Source organism: Nymphaea colorata, chromosome 4, assembly GCF_008831285.2.
Source record: "Nymphaea colorata isolate Beijing-Zhang1983 chromosome 4, ASM883128v2, whole genome shotgun sequence".
In the NCBI taxonomy this organism is placed as follows: Eukaryota; Viridiplantae; Streptophyta; class Magnoliopsida; order Nymphaeales; family Nymphaeaceae; genus Nymphaea; species Nymphaea colorata.
Genome location: NC_045141.1, coordinates 11,280,281 through 11,305,392, shown reverse-complemented (window position 1 = coordinate 11,305,392; position 25,112 = coordinate 11,280,281). Strand labels below are relative to the sequence as shown.

General features: G+C 37.3%; 1 protein-coding gene across 1 annotated transcript in view; it reads left to right on the top strand.

Annotated features, from left to right (window-relative positions):
* The first annotated feature begins 14,006 nt into the window (after positions 1–14,006).
* Positions 14,007–25,112, top strand: part of LOC116253720 (transcription initiation factor TFIID subunit 5) — a 43,707-nt gene continuing 32,601 nt past the window's right edge. The window contains exons 1-7 of the mRNA XM_031628695.2: positions 14,007–14,453; positions 14,641–14,722; positions 15,454–15,532; positions 15,775–15,872; positions 15,966–16,022; positions 24,290–24,377; positions 24,513–24,622. Of these exons, the coding sequence (XP_031484555.1) occupies positions 14,299–14,453; positions 14,641–14,722; positions 15,454–15,532; positions 15,775–15,872; positions 15,966–16,022; positions 24,290–24,377; positions 24,513–24,622 (669 nt within the window). The 5' untranslated portion in view covers positions 14,007–14,298. The remainder of the gene's footprint in view (positions 14,454–14,640; positions 14,723–15,453; positions 15,533–15,774; positions 15,873–15,965; positions 16,023–24,289; positions 24,378–24,512; positions 24,623–25,112) is intronic.

Here is a 25,112-nt window from a genome sequence, read left to right as displayed (position 1 = left end):
CATTTTGGCTAGCTAGTAATCGTTACTTACGTATAGACTTCGTTGCTGCTGCTCTGCAACAGCAAAGAAGAAGACACATCTGTCTACAGGTCTAACGGTACTATTGCAGCACTATAGATTCAGCAATGCTGCACTGATCAAATGATAAAAAAAAAACCTGCACATCTCCATATTTACCACCTTAAAATGGTGCGGATCCATGCTAACGCAGATGTGAAGGCCATTACATGATATTTAAAGATAGTTACATCATATTTTCAGGAAATGAATAAACTACCTCAACACTCATTTGAAGATTATTGCCGTTTTCTAAATAATGGTTATTCACAAATGATAAGTACATTCACATCAAACAGGGGCGGAGCGAGGACCAACTGTGTGTGTGTGACAGTGAGTGTGTATATATATAATCAAAATATATAAAAAAATATAATATTTTTTGTAATGCTATGTATTTATAATTCATCTCAAGTCCTAACAATACCTTCTAAAACAATATGCAATTATATAATCAAAGCATATAAAAAAAATATTTATAGTAACTTCTAAAACAAGGTACAGTTTTATATCATGTCCTAACAATAACAGCTGAAACAAACAACTAATCTCATGTCCTAGCAGTACCTTTTAAAACATGTAAACAATACAAAATAAAAATGTTACTTAACCAAAACAAAAATGTTGTATTCGTTTCACTAAGAAAGAGCTACACCTCTTTAATCTTCATCAATACACCCTGCATTAAGAACATAAATGAAAAAACTGCATTATCAGTTATTCAAGCCAAGAATATGCAAATAAAGATTAACATGAAAAGAAATAAAAGTTGATAAGATACTTTAACCGTTTCAATTGTGCCCAACGAGCTTTCATTTTATAAAAAAACATTAAGAATAACATATAGACCAAACATTTGAGCTATTTCTATCTCAATATATAAAGTTAGACAATCTCCAAAGTACTTATCCTCCATTTTGCTATGCAATTTTGTTTTTCTAAGTTTCGTAGTAGAAAATGCATGGTTTATAGTTGCCATATGCACATAAAATGTCAGAATGAGAAAATCAACTTGTATATTGAAAGATATATTTTGTTTTTTTTTGTTTTTTTTTTTCAGTTTGTATCATGCGCCAATTTGTATCTTAATAACAGTAGATTTAATTCACAAAATTTTCCACGATAAACTTCCATGCAAGAGTGTACAAATATTCTTCATTAAACAACTTGTATCCGTTTTCAGGTCAAGTGTTGAGTTCAAACTAAGTAATTTTAGAGAATTCTCCTTAAATATATTATCTATTTTGCTTACTGATAATCAATAGCTACAATAAAAATGTCTAATTGATAATGATGTTTCAACAATATTGACGACGAAAAGGTGGCCTTTTAATAAAAGGTTGAGCATCCATATTAGGAATGAGAATTTTGTGTTTCCTACAAAAATGCTTCCATAATATTTAAAAGTGCACCAAAGCCAATCTTTCTTAATTGTTGCAACAACTTTTTCATAGAGTTAAATAAGATCATTGCATTTAAAATGTCTTGTCCTTGTCTTTGTAGTGCTTATATCCCAAAAGTTTTTTTTACTAAGTGTAAAATAATACAAAGTCAAATGTGGTCATTATTTCATATGTTGAATAACCATCAATACATATTTGATATGCCGATCCACCTTTCGCTACATTTTCTAAAACTCATGTACAATTGCAGTGAACATTTTTATCAAACTAGATATAGAAGAAAAATAATATCCCCATCAAGTATTTCTAGATCATTATGGTCTTCCAATTTGATTAAGTTGTATTCTTGTCAAGTTCATCTATAGAAATTGTAGAATTAATTTCAATTGGGCTTCATGTCATTCATCATTTCATTTACTACTTGCAGCCACAATATTAATTACATATACTAACTTTATGAACATATATAGCTTTTCTTGAAGTTTCAACAACTGTAAGTTGTAATCGATGAACACAACAACGAGTATAATATGTTGAAGAACATTCATCAAAAATAAAAACTTAAAAACTCATTCCTTCACCTTGTTATTGTTTTGACCCCATATATCTTACATGCAGAGACTATGATGAGATAACAAAGTGAAAATCACATTCTTTACAATAATTTTTGTAGTATCATTTACATGCACAACATCTAAAAAAGGTTTTGGGGTTTGACCTTTAATGTTACAAGTCTAAGAACAACTATCATATGCTCTTTCTTCAATTTATCTCTAGTTTCATCAACAATAGTACAACATTTAGCATCACTAATTTCTTCTCCAATTTGGCTCTCATTTTTTGCAAAATTAATTTCTGAATTGTTGGTGATGTATACTTAGCATCTTTTTGGGCATTATCTAAAACACATGAAATTTTCAATATAATTAGGTAAATTTTTATAAATTTAATACATTCATTTAGTAAACTTGAACTTTCATTAAAATGAAAACCGATGAACTGCATCAACGAATGCTTTCAATATCAACTGGTTATGCCTTCCAATTATTTTATTTATATGTTTGCTTTGAGAATTTAATTCATTTTGTGCTTGTATATTCATATTATGTAACAAATTTTGACTTGTCCTCTCATGATAGTGAAGTGCACATACTTTATTACTTTCACCTACCTTCTTCAAGACCTTCAATCCTTTAGTAATAAATGGTGCCACTTGAAGTAAGGGTGTTAAAAAATAACATGGTAGACAATATGCACTGTTATTCTTAGGAGAATATTTCAACCATGAAAATTTTTGTAACCATGCAACTTGAAATTTATGTGGACGGTCTAAAGACCTGACGATCGATATTTATAAAGTTTGTGCTGACATGACCCGCAACAAATATAAGCTCATCTAACTTCATCTCTCGCATTCACTAATATCTCATATGTAGGACATCACACTCTACATCACTCACCATACTTTTTTGCAGTTTCAATCATCGATACTTAAAAGGTGGAGAATCAGATTCCAAAAAACCACCAACATGAGCTTTTGGAGCATAACAACTAGCAATAATAACAACAACAACATCTTGGTTTTCTCCCTTTGCAACATCATGATTTTCTCCCTCTTTTATAGTAGTTTGTTTCTTTTTGAATTAATCATGAATGATTTTCATCTTCTCAAATACCTTAAAATAACAAAGCTCCCACTTGATCTCCCTTTGTATGAAAATAAAACTCTAGAATGTCAAATTATAATGTGATTAAACATAAAAAGTGACAATTATCTTTCTAGTTTCAAAGTGACATAATATTTAATGTTTAGCAAAAGCCTGTAACAATGAGGACAAGAGAAGAATGTGGAAACTGCATTTTGATCTTCTTTTTGGAACTTGTAAAAGGCAAGGCCAATCCTTAGTTGATTTGGAATTTGTTCATTGGCTAAAATCAAACTCTTGAATAAATGAATGACATTGCCAAGTATGATTCCAAAAATGAATTTGAATATTCTCCTTATGTGAAAAAAAGAAAGAAAAACATAAGTATGCAAATCTACAAGATGCATATTATGAAAGATTTCAAGATTTAGTGACTAAGAATTTGAGGTCAAGACTTGATAAATCCAATTGGCATCTAAACTTTTTACTTGAGATTGTGGATGTCTCAGCCAAATGCTATCTTAAACCTTGAGGTTGGATCTCATGTTGATCACTTTTAATATAAAAGGAAATTGAAAACGATGCATCTAAAATTTGGTGTTTGTTTAGATAGTGGATCTCTCTTAGCACAGATGTCATCTTAGGTGATCAATTGCCTCCTAATTTCGTGAAATTAGAATAAAATATAATCAAACACTCCCAATTTACAAAATAAAAATGAAAGCTAATTGACAGACAAGAACTTTATTAGTGTAAATCTTAGATTTATAGGTTCGGATTAAGGGCGTGTAAATCTTACTCAACCTAAGCTCTTCTATAAATAAGTGAAGATTTGGCTCTAGTGCAAGCTATCAAGACATAAATATGAACTTTCTTGCACTAATCAACATATGAAGTGCTTTGTATGATACTTTTTTTTATTTATGTTTACAAACTTTCAACTTTCAATATGTCTGCATGTTGAACTACTTTTAGACATTTTCTACATTAATGAATTGTAAATAACTAGTCTTTTTAGTGTCTAATTGAATCTTATGATATGTTGGTAAAGTCATATAACAAACACATTCTCTCAGCTACATCTATACAATCAAACATGACATTTGCCTATTGGATACATCATACATAAATGGAAAGTAAAAAATTTGCATTTTAAACAAAATACCCAAACGATACATTCAAGATTTAGGAAAACAAGGCTTATTATGCATATTAGGCATCTTAAATGTCTCGAAAACCATCTTACTGGAGGTTATGCCTTCAACTTTATTAATCAAACCACAATGGATGGGCAAAGACCATTACATCAAGAGAGCTTCAACAACTTCTGTTGAAGGCAGTCGATCAGAATTGGGCAGAGGTAATAAGGGGGGAATGACCCCAAGTTCTCTTTCTTCCTTCTAGGATCATCTGCAACCATCTATGCCATCTCACTCTATCGGCAACAGTCAAAATATTAATTGGTGGCCGTATACTGATGAGCTTTTCCACCTCCAAAGATCTTAGCAAGTTTTCCAACAGCAAATTTTCAATAAACAAAGTAATAGAGTCAATCTAATGACATCTGAACTAATTTTGTGGTTGGTTCCACAGGAAATACCATAAGAAGCATTCCATAATCTACCTCACTTAATAACTAGTAGTTGGATACAAACAATGCTATCAAGAATCTCAGGCCAATTGTTGATATGACATCCAAGATTCAACCAAATTTTGCATTCAAGTTTATCCAACAAAGAATATTGTTGTATTGCTTAAGGCATTTTTACCAGATTTTGAATGCCTCTTGGGGGTACCTACGCTTCTATCCTATCATCATAAAACTATTACGGGTTGTCCATAAGCACCACATTACAATGTGAAAAGTAATATTCCAGCATTTATTGAGCCATCCCTATTTATATTTATAGGTGAACTAAGTTTAAGCTTTTAAATAAAATCATGGTGAGGGTTGTGTTTCCATCTTGCAGTGAAAAAACATGTGGTCTCGAAGTTCTTCTTGTTCTTTACATATGTAACACCAATTCTTGGTCCTGAGCAATGACTCTACTAAGAGATGCAATGAAAATGAAGTCGTTTAACCAAATGTGCTTTCTCCACTCCTCATGGGGAAATTTCTTATGAATGACTAAATGTAACCAAATTTTTAACTTTGCTATAGGCATGCTATTGAACAACAGTTGGTCTTCCTCCTCCTTTAGCATCAGTCTCTTTATATTGTTCTTAGCAAATAAGTGTTTGAACTCTTGAGAAAGAATACAGTAAGAGTTAAGCATCTCTTTGACTAAAAATGGAGAGATTCCCCCAATTCTAAGGTTTCCTTTTTTGTCATCATAGAATATAAGCGAACTATAGACCATTTGTCCTACCAAAATTTAATAGGTCCTTTACCAATGCTCAAGTTTAACATATTGTCTATGGCTTTCCAGCCCCAGCTTTCTAACCCCATTTCATTCCTTTAAACCACCAGGAGTACTTCCTTTCCTAGTCCGTAAGCTATGAAAGTGAAGATATTTTCGCTTGATCATAGTAGCATACAAAGATTGAAATTTGATCACCTTTAAGAGCACAAAGATCTAGGCAACTTCTATTCATCTTATGCAAGTTGAGGATATTAGCATCTCCCTCCAAAGAAGGGGGGAATATGGTGTTCCACCCTATCAAAGGAATTTTATGTTTTTGTTCAACCCCCTCCCCATAAGAATTTAGGCATAGCTGAGCTGATTCTTCACAATATGTCTCCAAGAATCTTAAAAGTCTCACGTCAAAAAAGACGTCACAAAAATCACTGTCACAAAAAAGACGTCGTATTGGAAAAAAGACACGTATAATACGCCAAAACAGAGTCAGTCGTATTAAACGTGAAAAAATGCATCTTTAAGAAAAACGCTAAAAAATAAAAAATATGAAAAAATGTGTATTATACCCGTATTATATGCATTTTTTTGTGTTTTTTATTTTTATAAATTTTAGGATTTATTAAATGTTTTAATTTTTTTTTAAATTATGGAGATATTTTCATTTTATTTCCAAGTATACAACTTTACCGTATTATACCCAAAAAATTCCTTGTCTTATAATACTCGTACACATTTTTTGTGACAATGCTTTAAATAAACGATCATTACACCAATCTGTGCTTAGATTGCCCTTAGATAAATACAAACCTAAATATCTAATATGCAATTTAGAAATACCCCACTTTGTTGTCCCAATTATCTCATTTAAGGCCAACATTAAATGGGATGATCTTAGTTTTAACTAGATTGATTTCCATATGTGATCTATCTCTTATCTCAACAAAAAAAAAAAAGAGATGCTATAGAGTTCCTTTCAACCTCACAAAATATAAGGAGGTTGTCGATGAAACAAAGTAGAGCAGAAAATTTTCCCAAGTTGTAATTGCTAGGAACTCCTAGTAGAGTATTGGAAACTTTAAATTTCACATATTTGGACAACATTTCCATGAGAACCACAAACAAACATGAAGACAGTGGGTCTCCCTGTCTTAATCCTTTCCTTACAAAATGAAAATCTCTGGCTTTGCCATTGACTTGAACAACAAATGATATAAAGAAAACACAAAGCATAAGATGCTTAACCCATTCATGAGAAAAACCCAACTTAAGAAGTACCTCTTGTGAAAACATCCAGTTCACTCTATTATACACTTCCAAACATCAATTTTTATGCAAAGAGAGCCCTTGTTCAATTTTTCCATGGAGTGAATCTGTTCATGGGCCATACTAACATTATTTGCCAAATTTCTATTGGGTAAGAAGGCAGCCTGCTCTTCGCTATTGACTCTGTCAAGGCATCTCTTCATGCATTCTGCAAGGAGTTTGGAAATGATTTTGTAAAAGGCATTGCTAATAGGCCTGAATTGTTTTTAACCATATCTCCTTTAGGGAAGAGAACGATCACTGTTCTATTAATCTTTCTAACAAGGTGACCAGCTGTCATGAAATTGTTAACAATAACAAGTATATAGTTTTCAAGAATATGCTAGTGTTGTTGAAAGAAGCATCTAGTGAACTCATCAAGTCCTAGAGCCTCTCACCCTTAATGTTGAAGATACTTCTTTTAAGTTCCTCCACAGTCAATTGACAGAGCAACTCTTGATTTTCAGTTTTCTTTATAGTTGGCCCATCGATCTCTGTCATTGCAATGCATATCCTAAATCTTCTTCTTTGCCTAAGAGATCAATTAAAAAAAATCGCAAAGATGCGTAATTTTTGACTGATTGGAAAAGGTGTGACAATCATGTTCCAGTTCTGCAATAAAGGCTTTTAGATCTTCGTCCTTTTACAATAAGTTAAAAATATTTTGTATTTTTGTCTCCAGAAACAATTCAGTTCATTCTAGATTTGATACACCACAACGGCTCTTCCTCATTTATTGCTTCTTCAAGTTCTTTACACAAAATATAATATAAATCTTCATCCCCTTGATCTCGATTGCCATCCTTGGATTGGAGGTCCACTAATGCTCACCAGAGAGAAGAAATCTCTACTAAAATTTCCCACATACAATCTATTTCATCTAGTTGGTTCATGCTTTGCTGCTTCAAGTTTAGAGATAACTCTGATTAGTGGGCATCCTTTGAAAGGTCTGTTTCATATCATGGTGACGATTTGATGATATTCCTCCTTTTTACACCAAAAGGAATAGTATTTGAAGGAAGATTGAAATTTGCAACCTTGTTAGCTAAAGAAAGATGAAAAAGTGATAGCATTGTGTTTAGAACTATTTCGTGGCAGAACATTGCACCAACTATTAAGGCCTTGCTGATCTCTCCACCCTTGATTTATCATACACCTGTCTAGTTTGAAAATGCATTTTTCTCTCTTTTCCAAAGGAAATGAAGTTCTAAACCATTGGATGAAACCATAGAATGATTCAAATTTGCTCTTGCCTGCACATGATCATATAACTTTTATTATCAAAAAATAAATAATGAACACTACCTTCAGTGTTAAGAATGAGTTCTTCAAAAACAAAATAAACAAATCCAACCAATTCTCAATAAGCAACAAATAAAAGCAAAATTAAACTAAAACATGATCAATAAAATAATTTCAAAATCAAAAGAGTGGTGAAACCTTAATAACTTAAAATGGACAATACCAATCAAACAATAGTGCAATGCACAACAAATGCAATATTGAACATTTTTTGTTTTTGCTAATTAAATTAACATTTGCAAATCAGTTGTATACAGAAACACAATTAACATTAAGGCAAAGGCAAGGCTGTCGTAGCTAGTTTTATGTGACACTCTAGCTAAGACCAATATTGTAAGTTCAAGAAGCTCTCATAGAGCTTTAGGTAAAATTGATGGTCAAGAAGGAGCCATAGAGGAGCACAACTGAAGAGAATTTGTCAAGTAAGGGCACTAACTTGCTCCTTTCTATTGTACTTGGTCTTCTTGTGAGGTGCCTTATCGTTTTTATTAAATGTGTGTGTGATCACTTCAAGTTGAAGGCTTCAAAAGAAAAGTGAGAGTGTTCAGTTCTCTTCTCGTTGTGTCAAGGGTTGTGTAGAGAGAGTCGACAAGTGCTCTAGATCCAACAACCCCTCTAAAGTTGAGGGGGTGCTAGAGATTCACCACAAACAATGCAGGAAATGGAGGGAGCTTACCCGAAGAGATGGGCAGATATAGTGAATAGCTCAGAGAAGCTGGATTTATCAATGTGCCCCAAAGCAAAAGTTTATTACCATGGAAGATGGATTACCTATGGTTTCTATCCATTCTAAAGTGTCAACAAATCCATTCTCAAGTGTTGAATACTTTGATTATTTAAGGAAGCAATGGTAATCAATCAAGAACCCTTGTTTCTCAGTGACCGGGAAATGGGAAGTTCCTAATCCAGGTTGAAGCATCGCAGGAACTAGAAACCATCTTGCTAAAAGGAGCATGGGGAGTCACATCTCATACTTTGGTTGTCAACTAGTAGCTTCCAAGAGCAAAGATGAAGATACATGAGGAAGCTAAAGTCACTGCTTGGATCCAAATGCCTGACTTCCTAACAAAATTATGAAATGAATATATGTTTCAGGGAGTGGCAGAAGCATTGAATGGGAGATTTGCGGCTAAGGACTAGAGTATGCAGTTATGGGGTAGATGAGGGCTTGCGAGGATCGCTCTGAATGTTTTGGTGAGCTTCGCTTCTACTCTGGAGATGAAGCTTAGTTCAGGAGGAGAGGAATTAGTGCTATGGGAATTGATCAATAAGTCAAAAATAGTCTTTTGCCGCCATTGTGGAACGACGACCCACTCACCTACTGTGTGCAGAAATAGCCAAAAGTAAAGTACTGAGCTCATTCAAATAGATGATCCATGGAGCAGGGTGAAGGTCCTTTCGAAACACCAAGCAAGGTTCAAAGTAAAGGACCCCACAAAGGAGAGCTTGCAGAGGCAAAACCAGCCTAAAACTGGTACGCAGGCCCTTGGGAATGACAGATATGGACGACCACGGAATGTGGGTCGATACAAATCTGAAGGCGTCAGGGGCAGCCATAGTTTAGCGTTGTAACTGAAGTTGGGGAAGATGGAAAAAAGGATGAAATAGACATAACCAACTCCGCAAAGGCCGACATAGATGTCTCTCATAGCGATGCAAGGTACACCTATGACTAAACCAAACCCCAATCCCTTCTCATCTTTTGTCATTGGAATGGATTTGGATGCACATGATCCCTTGTTAGGCTTCAAATTCATGGCCGGCTTCAAGGAAGGAAGTGGAGAATTGAGATATTGCAAAAGGCAAAGAAACGAACTCACGTGTCGCGTTGTATAGGTGCTGCCTTTAGGCGGTGGCCATGAGAGAGGTAGTAAAGGCAAAGCATGACAAAGGGGTCCCCTTGATGGAAAAGAATATAGACTAAGATGAAGAAGAATCATTGACATACCAAAAGAACTAACAATGATCATAGCTAGAACAAAGAGAATGATATAGTCTATGAGACGGCAAGGGAAGCAGACATAAAAGAGAGAAGACAAATGACCAATCGTTCTGAATGGACATCATGCCTTGGAATATTGGGGGGAGAGTTGTGCAGGCAGCAGCCTAGAAAGACCTCATTAATCTATATAATGAGAAGAAGCTCAATTGTAGCTTCATGTTGGATATCCAGGCAAGGAAACTAGTGATTGAAAGTAAATGAAGATGTAAATGAGACTCTTGCAAGGGTAGTTTGTCTATCAAACAAACACAAGTTATCACATGAACTGAAGGAGTAGCAAGTGGTTGTTGGTGGGTTGTTTCACAAATGCAACAGACAACTTATATTTCAGAGCAATTGATGTGTATCTCCCAAATCACCCCATAAGGTGTCGGGCTACACTATTGGAGTTGAGTGACGAGGTGAAAAACTCTAATATTCCCACATAATATTAGAGAACTTTAATGCAATGCCATCAATGGGCAATAAAACTGTAATGACTCCCAATGCAGTGTCTTTTAGGGATTTTAACAACTTTATAGCTGTCTGTAGACTGGTAGAAGTTAGAGATGATCAGAGTACATACACATGGAGTAATAAATGTTAAGGGGCTGATCGTATATACTATAAGCTTGACTAGGTTTTCATCACCTAGCAATAGATCGACTCCAAGGCAGGTCAATTCAAGTGATCATAAGGGTTCTACTAGTAAGCTTCAAAATACTGAATGAGAATGCCCATAGGAAGAAGAGCTTTCAGTTTGTGAAACCTTGGATGCTTGATCTTGATGTGCGCAACATTGTGATACATGAATGGAGTAAGTGTCATATGGTGAAAGTCCTCCAAAAGTTTACGGGAGTTAAGAAAAGTTTTAGTGAGTGGAACATGCTCAAATTTGGTGGAATTGATAACAGAATGGCCACCCTATACCATAAACTTGTAGAGGTCAAAAAAGTTATTCCACAAGGTTTTTTGCAGCTATGGAAGAGGAATGTATAGTGTCCTCTGAACTAGAGGCAGCTTTGAAGATGGAAGAACTGCTTTTGAAAGTTAAGACCAAACCTCGATGGTTCCTTAAAGGTGACAAAAGCAAGATATTCTTTCAAACATTAGCTAAAGGCATGAAGAACAAGAACCTCATTATGGTATGTGTACTAGAGATCTCAAGTTTGAAAGGTAGGAGGACATTTTGAGAGGAGCCTCAATTTTTTTTTAAGAGTTTCTTAGGGATGATAGAGCAACAGAAGAGCGCTCACACGCTCTATAGCAGATGGGCCTAATGTACTATGGATAAAAGAAAGGGTAACTTTAGACTTGAATTCTTAAGAGCAGAAGGAGGCCACAACAAGATTAAGATGCAATTACTTTTGAAATGGCTGAGATCTACTAACCAGAACAATGACAGGAAGGGAGTTGTATCCAATAAGAAGGCATGGATCATGAGGCTTAATCAAATGCTAACACGCCATAGACTATTTCCCAAGAATGGTTGTAAGAGATTACAATGCATTTTTTCTTGCAGAAATGCATCTATCGCTAAATGCATGTTTATTGATGTGCAAATAAAGGGTCATGATGGAAAACCCAACATGTGCTAATAGCTAAGCTTGGATCCCTCCTTGCATTGGTGGTGCCTGATGTTGGGAGTGATATTTTTTGGCATCAGCGTTTCTGACAGTTTGGTTGTTGAGCTGGTACAGATTCTATGTTTCAATAGTTTGTTTTCCCCTTCTTCCAATGGTCCGGCTTGTGGCAGGTTTGATGTTCTTTCATCTCACTTTCTTCCTGATTTTATTGTAAATATCTTCATTTTTTTTCAATAAAGGTCGAGAACCTACCTCCAGCAACTTTCATTGGAAGGTTTCAAAATAAAAGATTGACTGCCGATCCATGTAGGCTTTCAGGTACTTGTTGGGATGACAAATGACAGCATTGATATGCCACAATCACTCCTTCAAGTAGGCCCATAACTTCTACTGCTGCTGTCTACATTAGATTCATTTAAGAAAAGTGTTGTTGTTGCTACATGAATAATATTGTGGATGTCAAGATAATGATCAGTTGATCAATGTAAAAATATGTAATTTTTAAGTTGTAAATAGTTTAATTTATTAACAACAGAATCTCTCTCTCTCTCTTTCTCTCTCTCTCTCTCTCTCTCTCTATACATACACACACACATGTGTGTGCACGCATGTATGTATGTGGACAAGTACTAAAAATAGTGCTTAAAAGTTTTTATGCACAATAGTATTAGACACAGTTTTCATTACTTTTACCAATGGGTTGAAACAATTGCTAAAAACTTATATGAATGGTTTTTCATTTTCCTAGTAATAGTTCTTGAAATTGCTAAAGACACATTTTCCGTTTTTGATAGCATAAATAGGTGGAAAAATTTAAAGAAGAAGTTATAAATATGGAGATAAAGGTTTGAGGTTGCCAGCTAAGAACTTGAATCACTATGGTTAATGTTAAAGTTGTGTGACTTATGAAGGGTCCTGGTGGTTTTAGTGAGTCACTAGTTTACTTAATGGGAACATTGTTAGTTAAGAATGAGATTTAGAGGATTGTAAGAAACTTCCCTACTATTAAGCTTTTGTACAATTGTTGTATTTTGCAATAAAGAGATTAACTTTTTACTTCTTTGGTGATTTCCTTTGTCTGTACGAATTCATAAATATTCTTTATAAATGCCGCACTTCACAATCAATCCCACAAAAAAATCAGGTAAATGGTAACTCATATTGCCTCATAATCATCAACTATTAAAAGTCTCTTGATGTTATATCATTAGGAGTATCAAGAATACTACATTTTCAAATTTTAACTTTCAAATTCTCCATGTTGCCAACTGTTATATTGTGTATGATGATGGTGTTGAAAGTCATAACTGGTAATCCCTAAGGGAGTTGGCGCAACAACTTGGGGGTGGGGATTAGTAGGCAACCAGTCTCTATTTTGAATATTCGGGGCATCAAATGTCTGTGTTGCAAAACAGGGTCATTGATATGTAAGTTGAAGCACTGTACATCGGCACTATGAGATACCAAAAGTAAGCCTTGTACCATAGGCAGATAAAGGGTTGGATGACTAGTGCAATGCCATTACTTATAGAAGTAATTATGGTTCTATGGTGATGGTGATGGTGATATATTGTAGCATTCATCATAGTTTCAAGTTTATGGTTAGCTGGTAGGAATTGTGGGTACAATATTGAAGAAGAGTTACCTAGATATTTTTTTTTTCTTATGCTGGTCTCTTCCCTCGTTGGTTTAGTCATTATCCCAAATGTAACAAAAAAAAAAAGAAATTCATATTGTCTTATTATTCAATTATGGAAAGGCATTTGCTTACTCTGATCAATCCAAAATTTGACGTTATGATTTAACGTGAGGCCCACCTTAAATTTATAATTCTAGAAAATTATGGTTTAAAAAACCATGGATTCGAGATCCCTCGTGCTTCAAATATATGGATTTTAAGTCCAAGGGAGGAAGAGACGCTTCACTAGAGATCGATAATTTTCAATATGCAATACTTGCAAATTTATAGTGTATTCCATACATCTTTCAAACAAAGGATTTAAGGATTCATATTATAAAATAAGGATTTGAAAATTCTAAAACCAACAATTCTAACATTTAAGATAATCACAAATTCAAAATCTGAAGAATTCAAATGTCCCTGAGTTTGAGGGTGCAAAAGAATAAATCATCCACGTAGCACCTCTTATAGTGTGAAGTTTTACCTCTTATAGTGTGAAGTTTTAGCTAGCAGCAACAACGGGGCCCTGTCATTGTGTTCTCCAAGTAATCTCTAGAAGAAGCAAAGAATAAACCGCCAAGAAACATCTAATGAGGGGAGGGATTAGAGTATCTATCCGAATCCGATCCAAATCTGACTCTTCATATATATGGGATCTGAATCAGAACCGTTAGGATCCAAGTTAATCACCTTGCAGTTTAGTCAATTGAATAGTAGACTGACTCGTTCAGTTGGGAAGCCCCTGTGCCTCCTCTCTCTCCCTCTCTCGTTCTCCCGCTTTCCAAAAGGTCGTTCTACGGGGACTTCTACTTCGCCATTGTGTCGCCGGACCCAAGGGAAGGCTCTCCTTCTTCCTTCTTCTGCTCTTCTTTTCTGCGGTCTGTCGTTCCACAGATAGGCGAACCAGACAAAGCACAGAGGGAAGCCCTAAGAAGAGTGCGAGTTAGAGAGAGAGAGAGAGAGAGAGAGAGAGAGAAGAAATGGAGGAGGAAGAGATCGAGAAGGCGGTGATTGCGTACCTTAAGAGGAAGGGATTCCGCCAGACGGAGCTTGCGTTACAGGAGGAGCAGAGCAAGAACCTTTCCACAACCAAGACCGATCCTGACATCGCTAAGCAGATACTCTCCTTCTCCGAGTAAGCCCCCGCTGAATCACTCAACATTTTATTGCTTCAATTTATTTCGGTTTAGTGATCTAGCCACTTGCTCTTCTTCTGCTTCCTTGCGAGAGTTCTGGATTCCAGATTCTTCGGTCGGACCAACCACTTGCTCTGTTGTCTCTTTCTCAGCGTTTTGCACGTTCTTTGTTCTTTACTCTTTCAGGGTAGAGAGTGTCCCAGCTCGATATCGCGAGGGATACAGCACGCTGAGGTCGTGGACTTACAATTCGTTGGACTTGTACAAGGTTTTACCTGGACCTATAGATTCTGATGTTTCCTGTAGAAATTCTGTGGTCATCATGCGCTTGCATGATTTTCAAAATTATAAGATTAAACTCGGATTGAACTCTTTTGTTTTGCTTTGCAAATGCTGCAAGTGGAGCTTGGTTCCCAATTCCCATATTTCTTGAAAAAAGTCGTCATTTACCTTCAATTGTTTCTCTTTTTGAAAGTTGAGAGAAAGTTGAGAGAAAGAACCTTTATCTGGAACGTATCAAAGGCCAACAAGATGGACACTACCATAGGATGAGAAACATATCGAGATCATATGAACAGATGGAACTAGTGAGTGCAGAATGCCATTCCTAATGGGCAATATGAGATTGTTCTTTGCTGTGATTTTATGATTTTGCTACGTTGTGCAACAGTTTCTCTTTTTTGTACCTTTTGTGTGCTATTTTTCCTAATCTTGAAAACCAAAAGAACTAATGCAAACCGTTGTTTTTTTTTCAAACTTCTGGTTTAGGAAAAATTTTCTCATAGATGATTGTCTGATGAGCACGAGGTTGGTAATTGTTAAGTTGTCTCTTGCTTCCTGTCGTAGATGCCTGTGTTGAATCTAGTTCACAAGAGCAAATGCAAACTAACATGGCTATCCTTTTGTTTTCTTCTGAATGCCTATTTTGACTCTCATATAGTTTTTCGAATTTGGTATAATTCATATGAATTTTAATTGACATTGTCGTTTATTTTGCAGCATGAATTGCTGCGTGTGCTCTATCCTGTATTTATCCATTGTTACATGGATCTTGTTGCAAAAGGGTATAGTCAAGAAGGTGAGTTGCTGTTTTTCCCAAGAAAATTCTAGTGATTTTTTCCAAAACTGGTTTCTTGGAAGGACTTGAAAGGGAAAGGTCTAAGTTATATCATGTTTTGATTCCTAAATTGTGTTTAGCTTGTTTACCAACTGAAATGCTCATTTTCATTTTTGTCTTCCATGAAATAGAGACAAATACAAAGGAAATTTTATTAGTGAAAATAGATCAAAATTGTTATTTATTTGGTATCATCTTTACAGCTCGTAATTTCTTCAATAGTTTCCGAGAAGACCATGAGTTAATGCACCTGAGAGATTTGCAGAAGTTAGAAGGAGTTCTCTCTCCCTCACATCTGGAGGTATGGAATGCACATCTCCTTATGACACATTTTTTATCTATTGGAATATTGAGCGCATGATCAAGGACAGAGCCTTAAGACCATTTTTTGCAGGAAAATGAATTTGCTCGTTCGTTGCGGCATAACAAAGTCAATATACGTATTTGTCAGGTGTGTATCTTAGTTGCTATTGTGTAACCAGGGTACATTCTGACAATTTAGTATTGACAGGGAAACTTTCATCCTTTGTTTGTGATCATGGTCTAGTTTGTTAACATGGAATCAAGCTTCTTAATTATCTAAAGGGCGACCTTCACAAGCCTTTCCTCTATTCTCCTCTGTTGACTCTTTAGGTGAACAACACAAGCAGAACTGAAGGCTTTTTTTTTTTTTTTTTTTTTTTTTAATTTTTGGTTTCAAAAGTGGAGAAATGGAGAACTACTTTGTATATGTGGTGTATACTATAGTCACTTTCGTAATAAATATGTATGCTTGGATGTATTTGAGGTTTTACCATTATACATGTGCCAACAGTTTTTTTTGGTATTTGTTACCAGAAAGAATCACCTGATATTTTAAGGAATATCTATTAATTGCTTGACTACATCTGGGTCCTGCAAGGCTGCTACCATATGTAGCTGATTAGTGGTGTTTAAGTTAGAAGAATGCTGACTCAAGCCCTGGTAACATCCCTAGTTACAAACAGTAGTTATAATTATATGGATGTTATTTGTAGTGGTGTATGTGTATATAAAAAGTTGAAAACATGTATGCAGTAGGTAAATACGTTAAGTGTTTCCAAAGGTTTCTATAGCAATTATATATTAATAATTAAATTATAAAAATGTGAAATACAACTTACAGACTATTGGTCAAATACTTGAGCCCAATTTGAATGCAGCATAAATTATAGCTGTCCCCATTTTGCCCAATGAAAAGGTTTAGTAAACAGTAGACACCTTTCAGCCCAAAGCTTTAATGTTTAAGTAGCCAATTGTGAGGTAGCTAGTATATTGTTGTTGCGACTGGGTATGACAGGTGTGGCAGGCTTAACAAAGTATTCACATAGCAGCCCAAACAAAAGTCACATTTTATGTTGTTCAGTTTTACATTTTAGAGTATAAGATTATAAAGTTTTTTGGGTTTCCATATCTTGATACTCGATAGTAGCATTACAAACTTATATTTTTCGCTCTATAAAGGATAGGATAGTTTTTTTTTTCCCTTACCAGCTCATTCCACTTTCATAATTGGATTCAAGTTCTGTTTCTCATTCAGTTGTTACTTGTTGACATATGTTGTATTTGGGTCACCTATCCGGGTCTGGATCGGGACCCGATCCAGTGTGGTACTGTTATGGCCCTACTTAACCTGTGTAAACCCTAATTTTCGGTTTGTGAATGATATTCTAAGAGAGAGAGAGAGAGAATTTGGTTGCTAGTGGGCATCAGTCCTCCTCATTCGTAGTTTTTTCCCTCTTGTTGAGGGGTATTCCATGTTACATCGTGTTCCTTTCTTGTTTTTGATTCTACATGGTATCAGAGCCGGTTGGTTCTGCAATTACTATTCAGTTTGGACCGAAAATCCCTCGACAGTGTTTGGGTGAACGATTCCCTATTGCCTGGTTTCTGCCGCCGCCTTGAAGTTTCGGCGTCCCACTGCATGCATCGCCCGACTCCACTCTCTGTGATCTTCTGGCTTCCCACTGCTCGCTTGAAGCCACCCTCGCCCGACGACCGACGCTCTCCACTGCTTCCCACTTCTCGCTCGAAGCCACCCTTGCCCGACGCTCTCCACTGTTCCCACTGCTCGCCTCCATGGTCTTCTGGTGTCGTTGCCCTGAGTTCCGGCGAAGTTTGCCCGACGGAGTCCACTGCTATGCGCATCGCCCAAGGGTCGCCATTGGTTCTGCGCTCCTTGTTCAACGGTTGAGTTGCTGCCGTGGAGTTCTGGCGCCCCTATCATGCTGCCTTCTCCTGTCGTGCATGGGGCCTATCGCTATACTTCTACCGTCGCTAGTGTCAGTTGATCGCCTCCCATTTGCCGTCTCCTGAGCTCTATCTGTCTGTCTGCTGCCGTCGTCCCTTGAGCACGGCACCGATGCCTGAGCCTCGGCTATCCCCCCCTTGCTCCGTCGTGCTCCCTGCTCCACCGTGCTCCTTGCTCAGTCTGCCGATTCTTCTTCCTGTCCTTGCTTGTGCGACTACATCAGCCATTCACTCGCCGCCGCCTTGCCGCTTGTTGCAGTATTGAATCTGATCATGGCAGATTCTTCTTCTTCTATAGTCAATACGTACCAGGCTGATGCTGAGGCATCTAAAACTAAGAATATTCCAATTCAAGTCACTACAATTCGCCTCACCAAGGAAAATTACCTTCAATGGTCTGCAACAATCACAAAGGGGATTGCTGGTCGGGGCTGAATTGCGTATGTTAACGGAAGGAAAGTTGAACCCACTGAAACTAATGTTGCTTGGGACACATGTTTTTTTGAGGACAACCAAGTTAAGACTGGGATTGTCAACTCTGTATCCCCCGAGATTGAACCTCTTATCCTTCGCAAGAGGACTGCGAGGGATATGTGGGTTATACTTGAGCAGATGTATGGCCAAAAGAAGAAAGTTGTTCGGGTGTATCAGTTGATGAAGGATGTCTATTCTCTTCGACAAGGTGAACACTCTGTAGCAATTTCTATGCTGCCTTGAAATCTAAGTGGGAGGAACTTGACTACTACTCTGATGACACTTGGGATTGTCCTCAAGATCAAGTGTGTTATTTAGCCAAAGAATGGGAATAGGGTATTCCTATTTTTAGCAGGGTTGAATGATGACTTTGAAGGTATAAGGATTCAAATCCTTAATTCTGACAGACTACCTAGTATTGAAGAGGTTTACTCTCGTGTAGAGGCTGAAGAGCAACGACACCTTGTTATTACTGAAAAAAAGGGGGATCACATCTCGTGTAATGAGAGGTCTGCCGTTAGCCATGGTCCTGTAGGAGCTGCCCGACCTCCTCGTAAGTGCATTCACTGCAACCAAGTTAAGACTTGGATTGTCAACTCTATGTCCCCCGAGATTCAATCTCTTATTCTTCGCAAGAGGACTGCGAGGGATATGTGGGTTATACTTGAGCAGATGTATGGCCAAAAGAAGAAAGTTGTTCGGGTGTATCAGTTGATGAAGGATGCCTATTCTCTTCGGCAAGGTGAACACTCTGTGGCAGATTTTTATGCTGCCTTGAAATCTAAGTGGATAGAACTTGACTACTACTTGATGACACTTGGGATTATCCTCAAGATCAAGTGCGTTATTTAGCCAAAGAATGGGAGAATAGGGTATTTCTATTTTTAGCAGGGTTGAATGATGACTTTGAAGGTATAAGGAGTCAAAATCAAATCCTTAATTCTGACAGACTACCTACTATTGAAGAGGTTTACTCTCGTGTAGAGGCTGAAGAGCAACGACGCCTTGTTATTACTAGAAAAAAGGGGGATCACATCTCGTATAATGAGAGGTCTGCCCTTAGCCGTGGTCCTGTAGGAGCTGCCCAACCTCCTCGCAAGTGCACTCACTGCAACCAAGTTAAGACTTGGATTGTCAACTCTGTGTCCCCCGAGATTCAACCTCTTATTCTTCGCAAGAGGACTGCGAGGGATATGTGGGTTGTACTTGAGCAGATGATGGCCAAAAGAAGAAAGTTGTTCGGGTGTATTAGTTGATGAAAGATGCCTATTCTCTTCGGCAAGGTGAACACTCTGTAGTAGATTTCTATGCTGCCTTGAAATCTAAGTGGATAGAACTTGACTACTACTCTGAGGACACTTGGAATTGTCCTCAAGATCAAGTGCGTTATTTAGCCAAAGAATGGGAGAATATGGTATTCCTATTTTTAGTAGGGTTGAATGATGACTTTGAAGGTATAAGGAGTCAAATCCTTAATTCTGACAGACTACATATTATTGAACATGTTTCTTCTGAGCACGACTTGGGTCATCCAAGGAAGAAGTAGGATTGGGATTAGGAGTAGAATTCTCACCATCAGTCACCTTATCTGTACGAACTCTTCACCTAGAGTACACCTGCCCAAACAAGCGATTACACTTCTCTTCCGTCCCAGTGGAACACCCTTCATTCCTCTCATGTTCAAGCACCTCAACAATCGGTGGACTCTCTTCCCGCTTGTACTCCAAGAAATCTGTAAACTGAATTTCTTGACTCAGAGAATACTCTTCCCCTGATATAGACTTCTCCCCCTGAAGAGGATTCTCGCCGAAATAAGAGACATGTTCCAAGAATGTGACATCCTTGGTAACCTAAACACAACCAGTGGTAGGATCAAGACATTTATACCCTTTTTGAGTAGGAGGATACCCAACAAATATTCCTTTGATTGACCTTGGATCAAGTTTTCTAACATTAGGGTTGTGATCATGAATGAAGCAAACACACCCAAAGACACGAGGGGGAAGGTGAAAGGGTTAACGATCCCCTGGAAGCATAGAGTGGAGAGTCCGCCCATTCAACACACGACTAGACATGCGGTTAATCAAGTATGCACTGGTAAGAACAGCCTCTCCCCAATAATGTTTAGGAAGATTCCTTTGAAACAAGAGGGCTCTGGTGACATTAAGCAACTGACAATTTTTCCTTTCAGTGACCCCATTTTGAGGAGGGGTATAACTATAAGATGTCTCATAAACAATCCTCTTTTTTCGAAGAAAATCCTCAACAGCATGACACACATACTCATGAGCGTTATCAAACCGAAATGTCTTAACAGAACCACCATATTGGTTCCCTACAAGAAGAATGAAGGTCTCTATGACATGAGACACTTCACTACGATGTTTCAACAGGTAAACAAAGGTAGTCCGTGAGTAATCATCTATAAATGTTATAAAATACTGAAAACCACAACGGGTATGAATTCCCGAAGCCCGAAGGACCCCACACATCAGAATGGATCAAGGAAAAAACTTCATTAGCACGACTGTTGGAAACAGGGTATGAAGCCCTAACATGTTTAGCAAACTGACATACATCACAAGATATCATAGATATGTCCAAACTAGAACATAACTCAGGAAATAACTGTTTCAAAACTCCAAAAGGGAGATGTCCAAGTTGTTCATGCCAATACAAAAATAACTGAAGACAATATTCTCTCTTCGTCTCGGTCCTGCTAACTGCTGTCATAAGAGCATTGGCCACACAGATGGGAAGTCGATATAAGCCTTTAGACACCAAACCAATCCCAATCCTCTTCCCTGTCACCAAGTCCTGCAAAACACAACGATTTGCAAAGAATATGAGTTCACAGTTCAACTCCTTAGTAATCTTGCTGACAGATAACATATTCAAGGGAAGATGAGGAACAGGTAAGGCACCATACACTAAAAATTTTTTTAACAAAGAAAGACTCTTTTCCTGCCATAGAGGTAAATGAACCATCGACAAGAAAAACACGTTCCTTTCCAGAAGATAGCTTATACTCATGAAAAAACTTAGGATTGTCAGTCATTGATGGGTAGCACCACTGTCAACGATCCATTCTTCCATACAAGAATTACCTTTTTCACTAGAAATGGCCAGAGCATGGTTAACCTTCACATCATTTGACACTTCGGCCTGGCCAACATCAATCTGATTTAGATAAGCACGAAGCTCACAAATCTGTTCAGCTGAGATAGAGGCTTTCCCTCTACTAGAGTTGGTAGCATCCGCAGTAGATTTCTTCTCACTGGAAGGTTTCCTTCGACTATTCTTCTTTTCATGATGGAGGTCCCAGCAAAAATCCACTGTTGAGGAAGACATTCAAACAGAAACCGTTCAGACAAAATCTGAAAATGAGGAGCTTCCCATTGCCCTGAGAAAGAGTGTCAGGTCTTGTACCCAACACCCTAATGGTAACTTTGTGTCATATTCTAGACTGAGTACGGATTACAAATGTTTTGTATCATCTCTCTCTTTGGCTGTGATTCTCAGGACTGTTACAGAGGCTCAGAGTGACCCCAAGTGGATTCATGCTATGCAAGAAGAGATGGAAGCCTTGAGCAGAAACCGGATAAGGGAAGTGGTAGAGATCCCTGAAGCAGCTCATCTGGTTGGATCCAAGTGAGTCTACACCATTAAGTACAAACCAGATGAGAATGTTGAGAGGTACAAAGCTCGCCTGGTTGCCAAGGGGTTTAGTTAGAAATATGAGATTGGCTATTTGGAGACGTTTTCTCCTGTTGCGAAGATGAAGACTGTTAGAGTTATTATTTCTCATGCAGTGTTGAAGGAGTGGAAGATGTGCGAACTTGACGTTAAGAATGCTTTTCTCAATGGAGATCTTGAAGAAGAAGTGTATATGTGTATGTCCCCAGGATATCAGAAACCGAGAAAATGCTGTAAATTGAAGAAGGCTTTGTAGGGCTCAAGCAGTCTCCCCAAGCATAGTTTGAACGTCTTAGACTTGTAATGAGACAACATGACTACAATCAAGGAAACAGAGATCATACTCTGTTTGTAAAGAGTAAGGAAGGTAAGGTTACTCTCTTGTTAGTCTATGTTGATGATATGATTGTTACAGGTGAAAGACGAGATAACAAGATTAAAGGGTTTACTGACTGCTGAATTTGATCTCAAGGACCTTGGCAAACTAAGATATTTTCTTGGTATTGAAATTGCGAGATCAGGTACGACCCTTGTGCTAAATCAAAGGAAGTATACCCTGGATTTATATAAGGAGACAGGAAAATTAGGGTGTAGACCGGCTTCTACTCCTCCGGATGTTGGACACAAACTCAATATTAAGGATGGGGAACCTCTTTGTGAAGAAGCTAAGGAGAGGTATCAACGTTTGGTTGGAAGATTGATCTACCTCACTCTGACTAGACTTGATATCACCTTTGATGTAAATGTAATGAGTCAGTTCATGCACACACTTACAGATACTCATTTGAAGGTTGTCGACAGAATCTTGTGTTACTTGAAAAGGAATCCTGGCAAGGGGCTTCTATATGTGAAACAATGACCGATTGAGATTGAAGGGTATTCAGATGCAGACTGGGCAGGCTATGTTGATACTAGAAGATCTACTTCAGGGTATTACGTCTACTTGGAAGGAAATCTTGTTGTTTGGAGGAGTAAGAGACAAGATGTTTGTTCCCGCTCAAGTGCAGATGCTGAATATAGGGTTGTTGCTACTGGAGTGTCAAAATTACTGTGGCTGAAAGTATTACTGACTGTTATTGGGATAAAGACGGAAGGACCTATGAAGATGTACTGTGATAACAAGTCCACAATCAATCTGGCCAACAACCTTGTGTTACATGACCGAACAAAGCATGTCGAGATTGACCGTCACTTCATCCGGGAGAGAATTGATGCCATAGAGTTGATTCTACCATATATGAAATATGAAGACCAAACTGCTGATGTTCTGACTAAAGCCTTACCTGTGTCTCAGTTTGAAAGAAATGTATCCAAGTTGGGCATGTTTGATATGTATGTCCAATTTGAGGGGGAGTGTTGACATATGTTATTTGGGTCACCTATCCAGGTCTGGATTTGGACCCAATCCAGTGTGGTACTGTTATGGCCCTACTTAACCTGTGTAAACCCTAATTTTCGATGTGTGAATGATATTCTAAGAGAGAGAGAGTCTGGTTGCTAGTGGGCACCAGTCCTCCTCACCTGTGGTTTTTCCCCTCTTGTTGAGGGGTTTTTCACGTTACATCGTGTTCCTTTCTTGTTTTTGATTCTACATTACTAATTGCATTTTAGGTTAATATTAATTTGTTGCTTGCAATTTAGTTTGTCATTTTGCCTGTGCCTTCAATTGCCTTTGCTTCCATGCTTTGGCTCAACTCCCTGTTCTAACTGCTTTCTTTTCTTGGCAAGTTTGGGAAAAATTGATGCTTGGAATCAGGATGATTGGTGATATATGAATTTATCCCCTTCTGGATTTTAAACCTTCTGGCCTGCACACACGCGCACACACACACACACACATATACCCCACAAACAAGTACACATGAGCACATATATGTCAGGAAGAATGCTGTCAATTAGCACTGTGTTAACTTTAAAGTTCAAACCATCTGAAATGAGTGCATTCACATATGCAACATAGTTGTATGAGTGCATGAGTTTTCAATACAAACTATTAGACTGAACCTGATGTAGTTGTCTAAATGGTGTTATAGATGCCCTACATAATGCTGGTTGACATTTCCGATTCTGTATCCACATGTTATGACCAACCAATGCACATGTACAGACCCTTTGTGCTATGTATAGCTTCAGAACTAGGTTGTGAATATATCTGTGCTTGCATGTGCAGCTTGAAGCATCTGTTGTGTCATGTACAGTTCTAGAAGTTGATTGACTTACCTTTCTAATTGCTTTTGTGTTTTTATTGACTCCTCTCACTCTTTACATTTTAACCTGCAGTATTCCTATGATCTTCTACTGCAATACCTGCAGAAATCCGAGTCAATGATAATGCTTGGAATAATAAATGAGCGTATCAATTTCCGAGGTACTTACTCAGAAGTCCTCCTAATGTTTGATTACTGCTTTTCTACTGCTTTATCTATAGGCCTTCATAATTCACTTTCTTTTTCTTCTCAAAATTATACGATGTAACGTAGTATACTAATTCATATTTTGTCAGTTTCCCCTGGACAGCCAGGTTCTTTTACTGATGATGCTGATGTGGTAAGTTTGATGGGCAGTAGCAATGATATAGCTAAGCAGGTGAATCAGAAAGAAGTTCATTGGGGGGTGAGTGGAGCATTAAGCATTCTAGTTTATTTCCATTTTACAAGCTGAGTTGGATGATTCGATTGTGATGATGTATATAAAATTGCAGCAAAAAAATATAATGAAGCAACGTAGAGGCTTGGTTACTTACAAGGCCCATAAGAGCTGCAAATGGGCATGAAACTCAAGGACAAATGTGGGGTAATCCCAAGTTAACTAAGCGTAATGAAGAGACAATAGATAAAAAATTTCATTGATTTGAAAGGATTAGGAAGTGTATTCTGACAGGGTAAGCCACTCCCTATACATGAAGAAGAAAGGGGAAATTGCCCAATGGTAGTTACTTCAATGACTATCTCAGGCTGAAATGTGAAGTAAAATGAAAAGGAAAAGGTATATGAAATATATGCTTATGTACATATATGTCTGTGTATATACTATGTAGTATGTATGTATGATGCTTGTATGTACGTATATGCTTATGCTTGTGTGTATGTATGTATGTATGTGT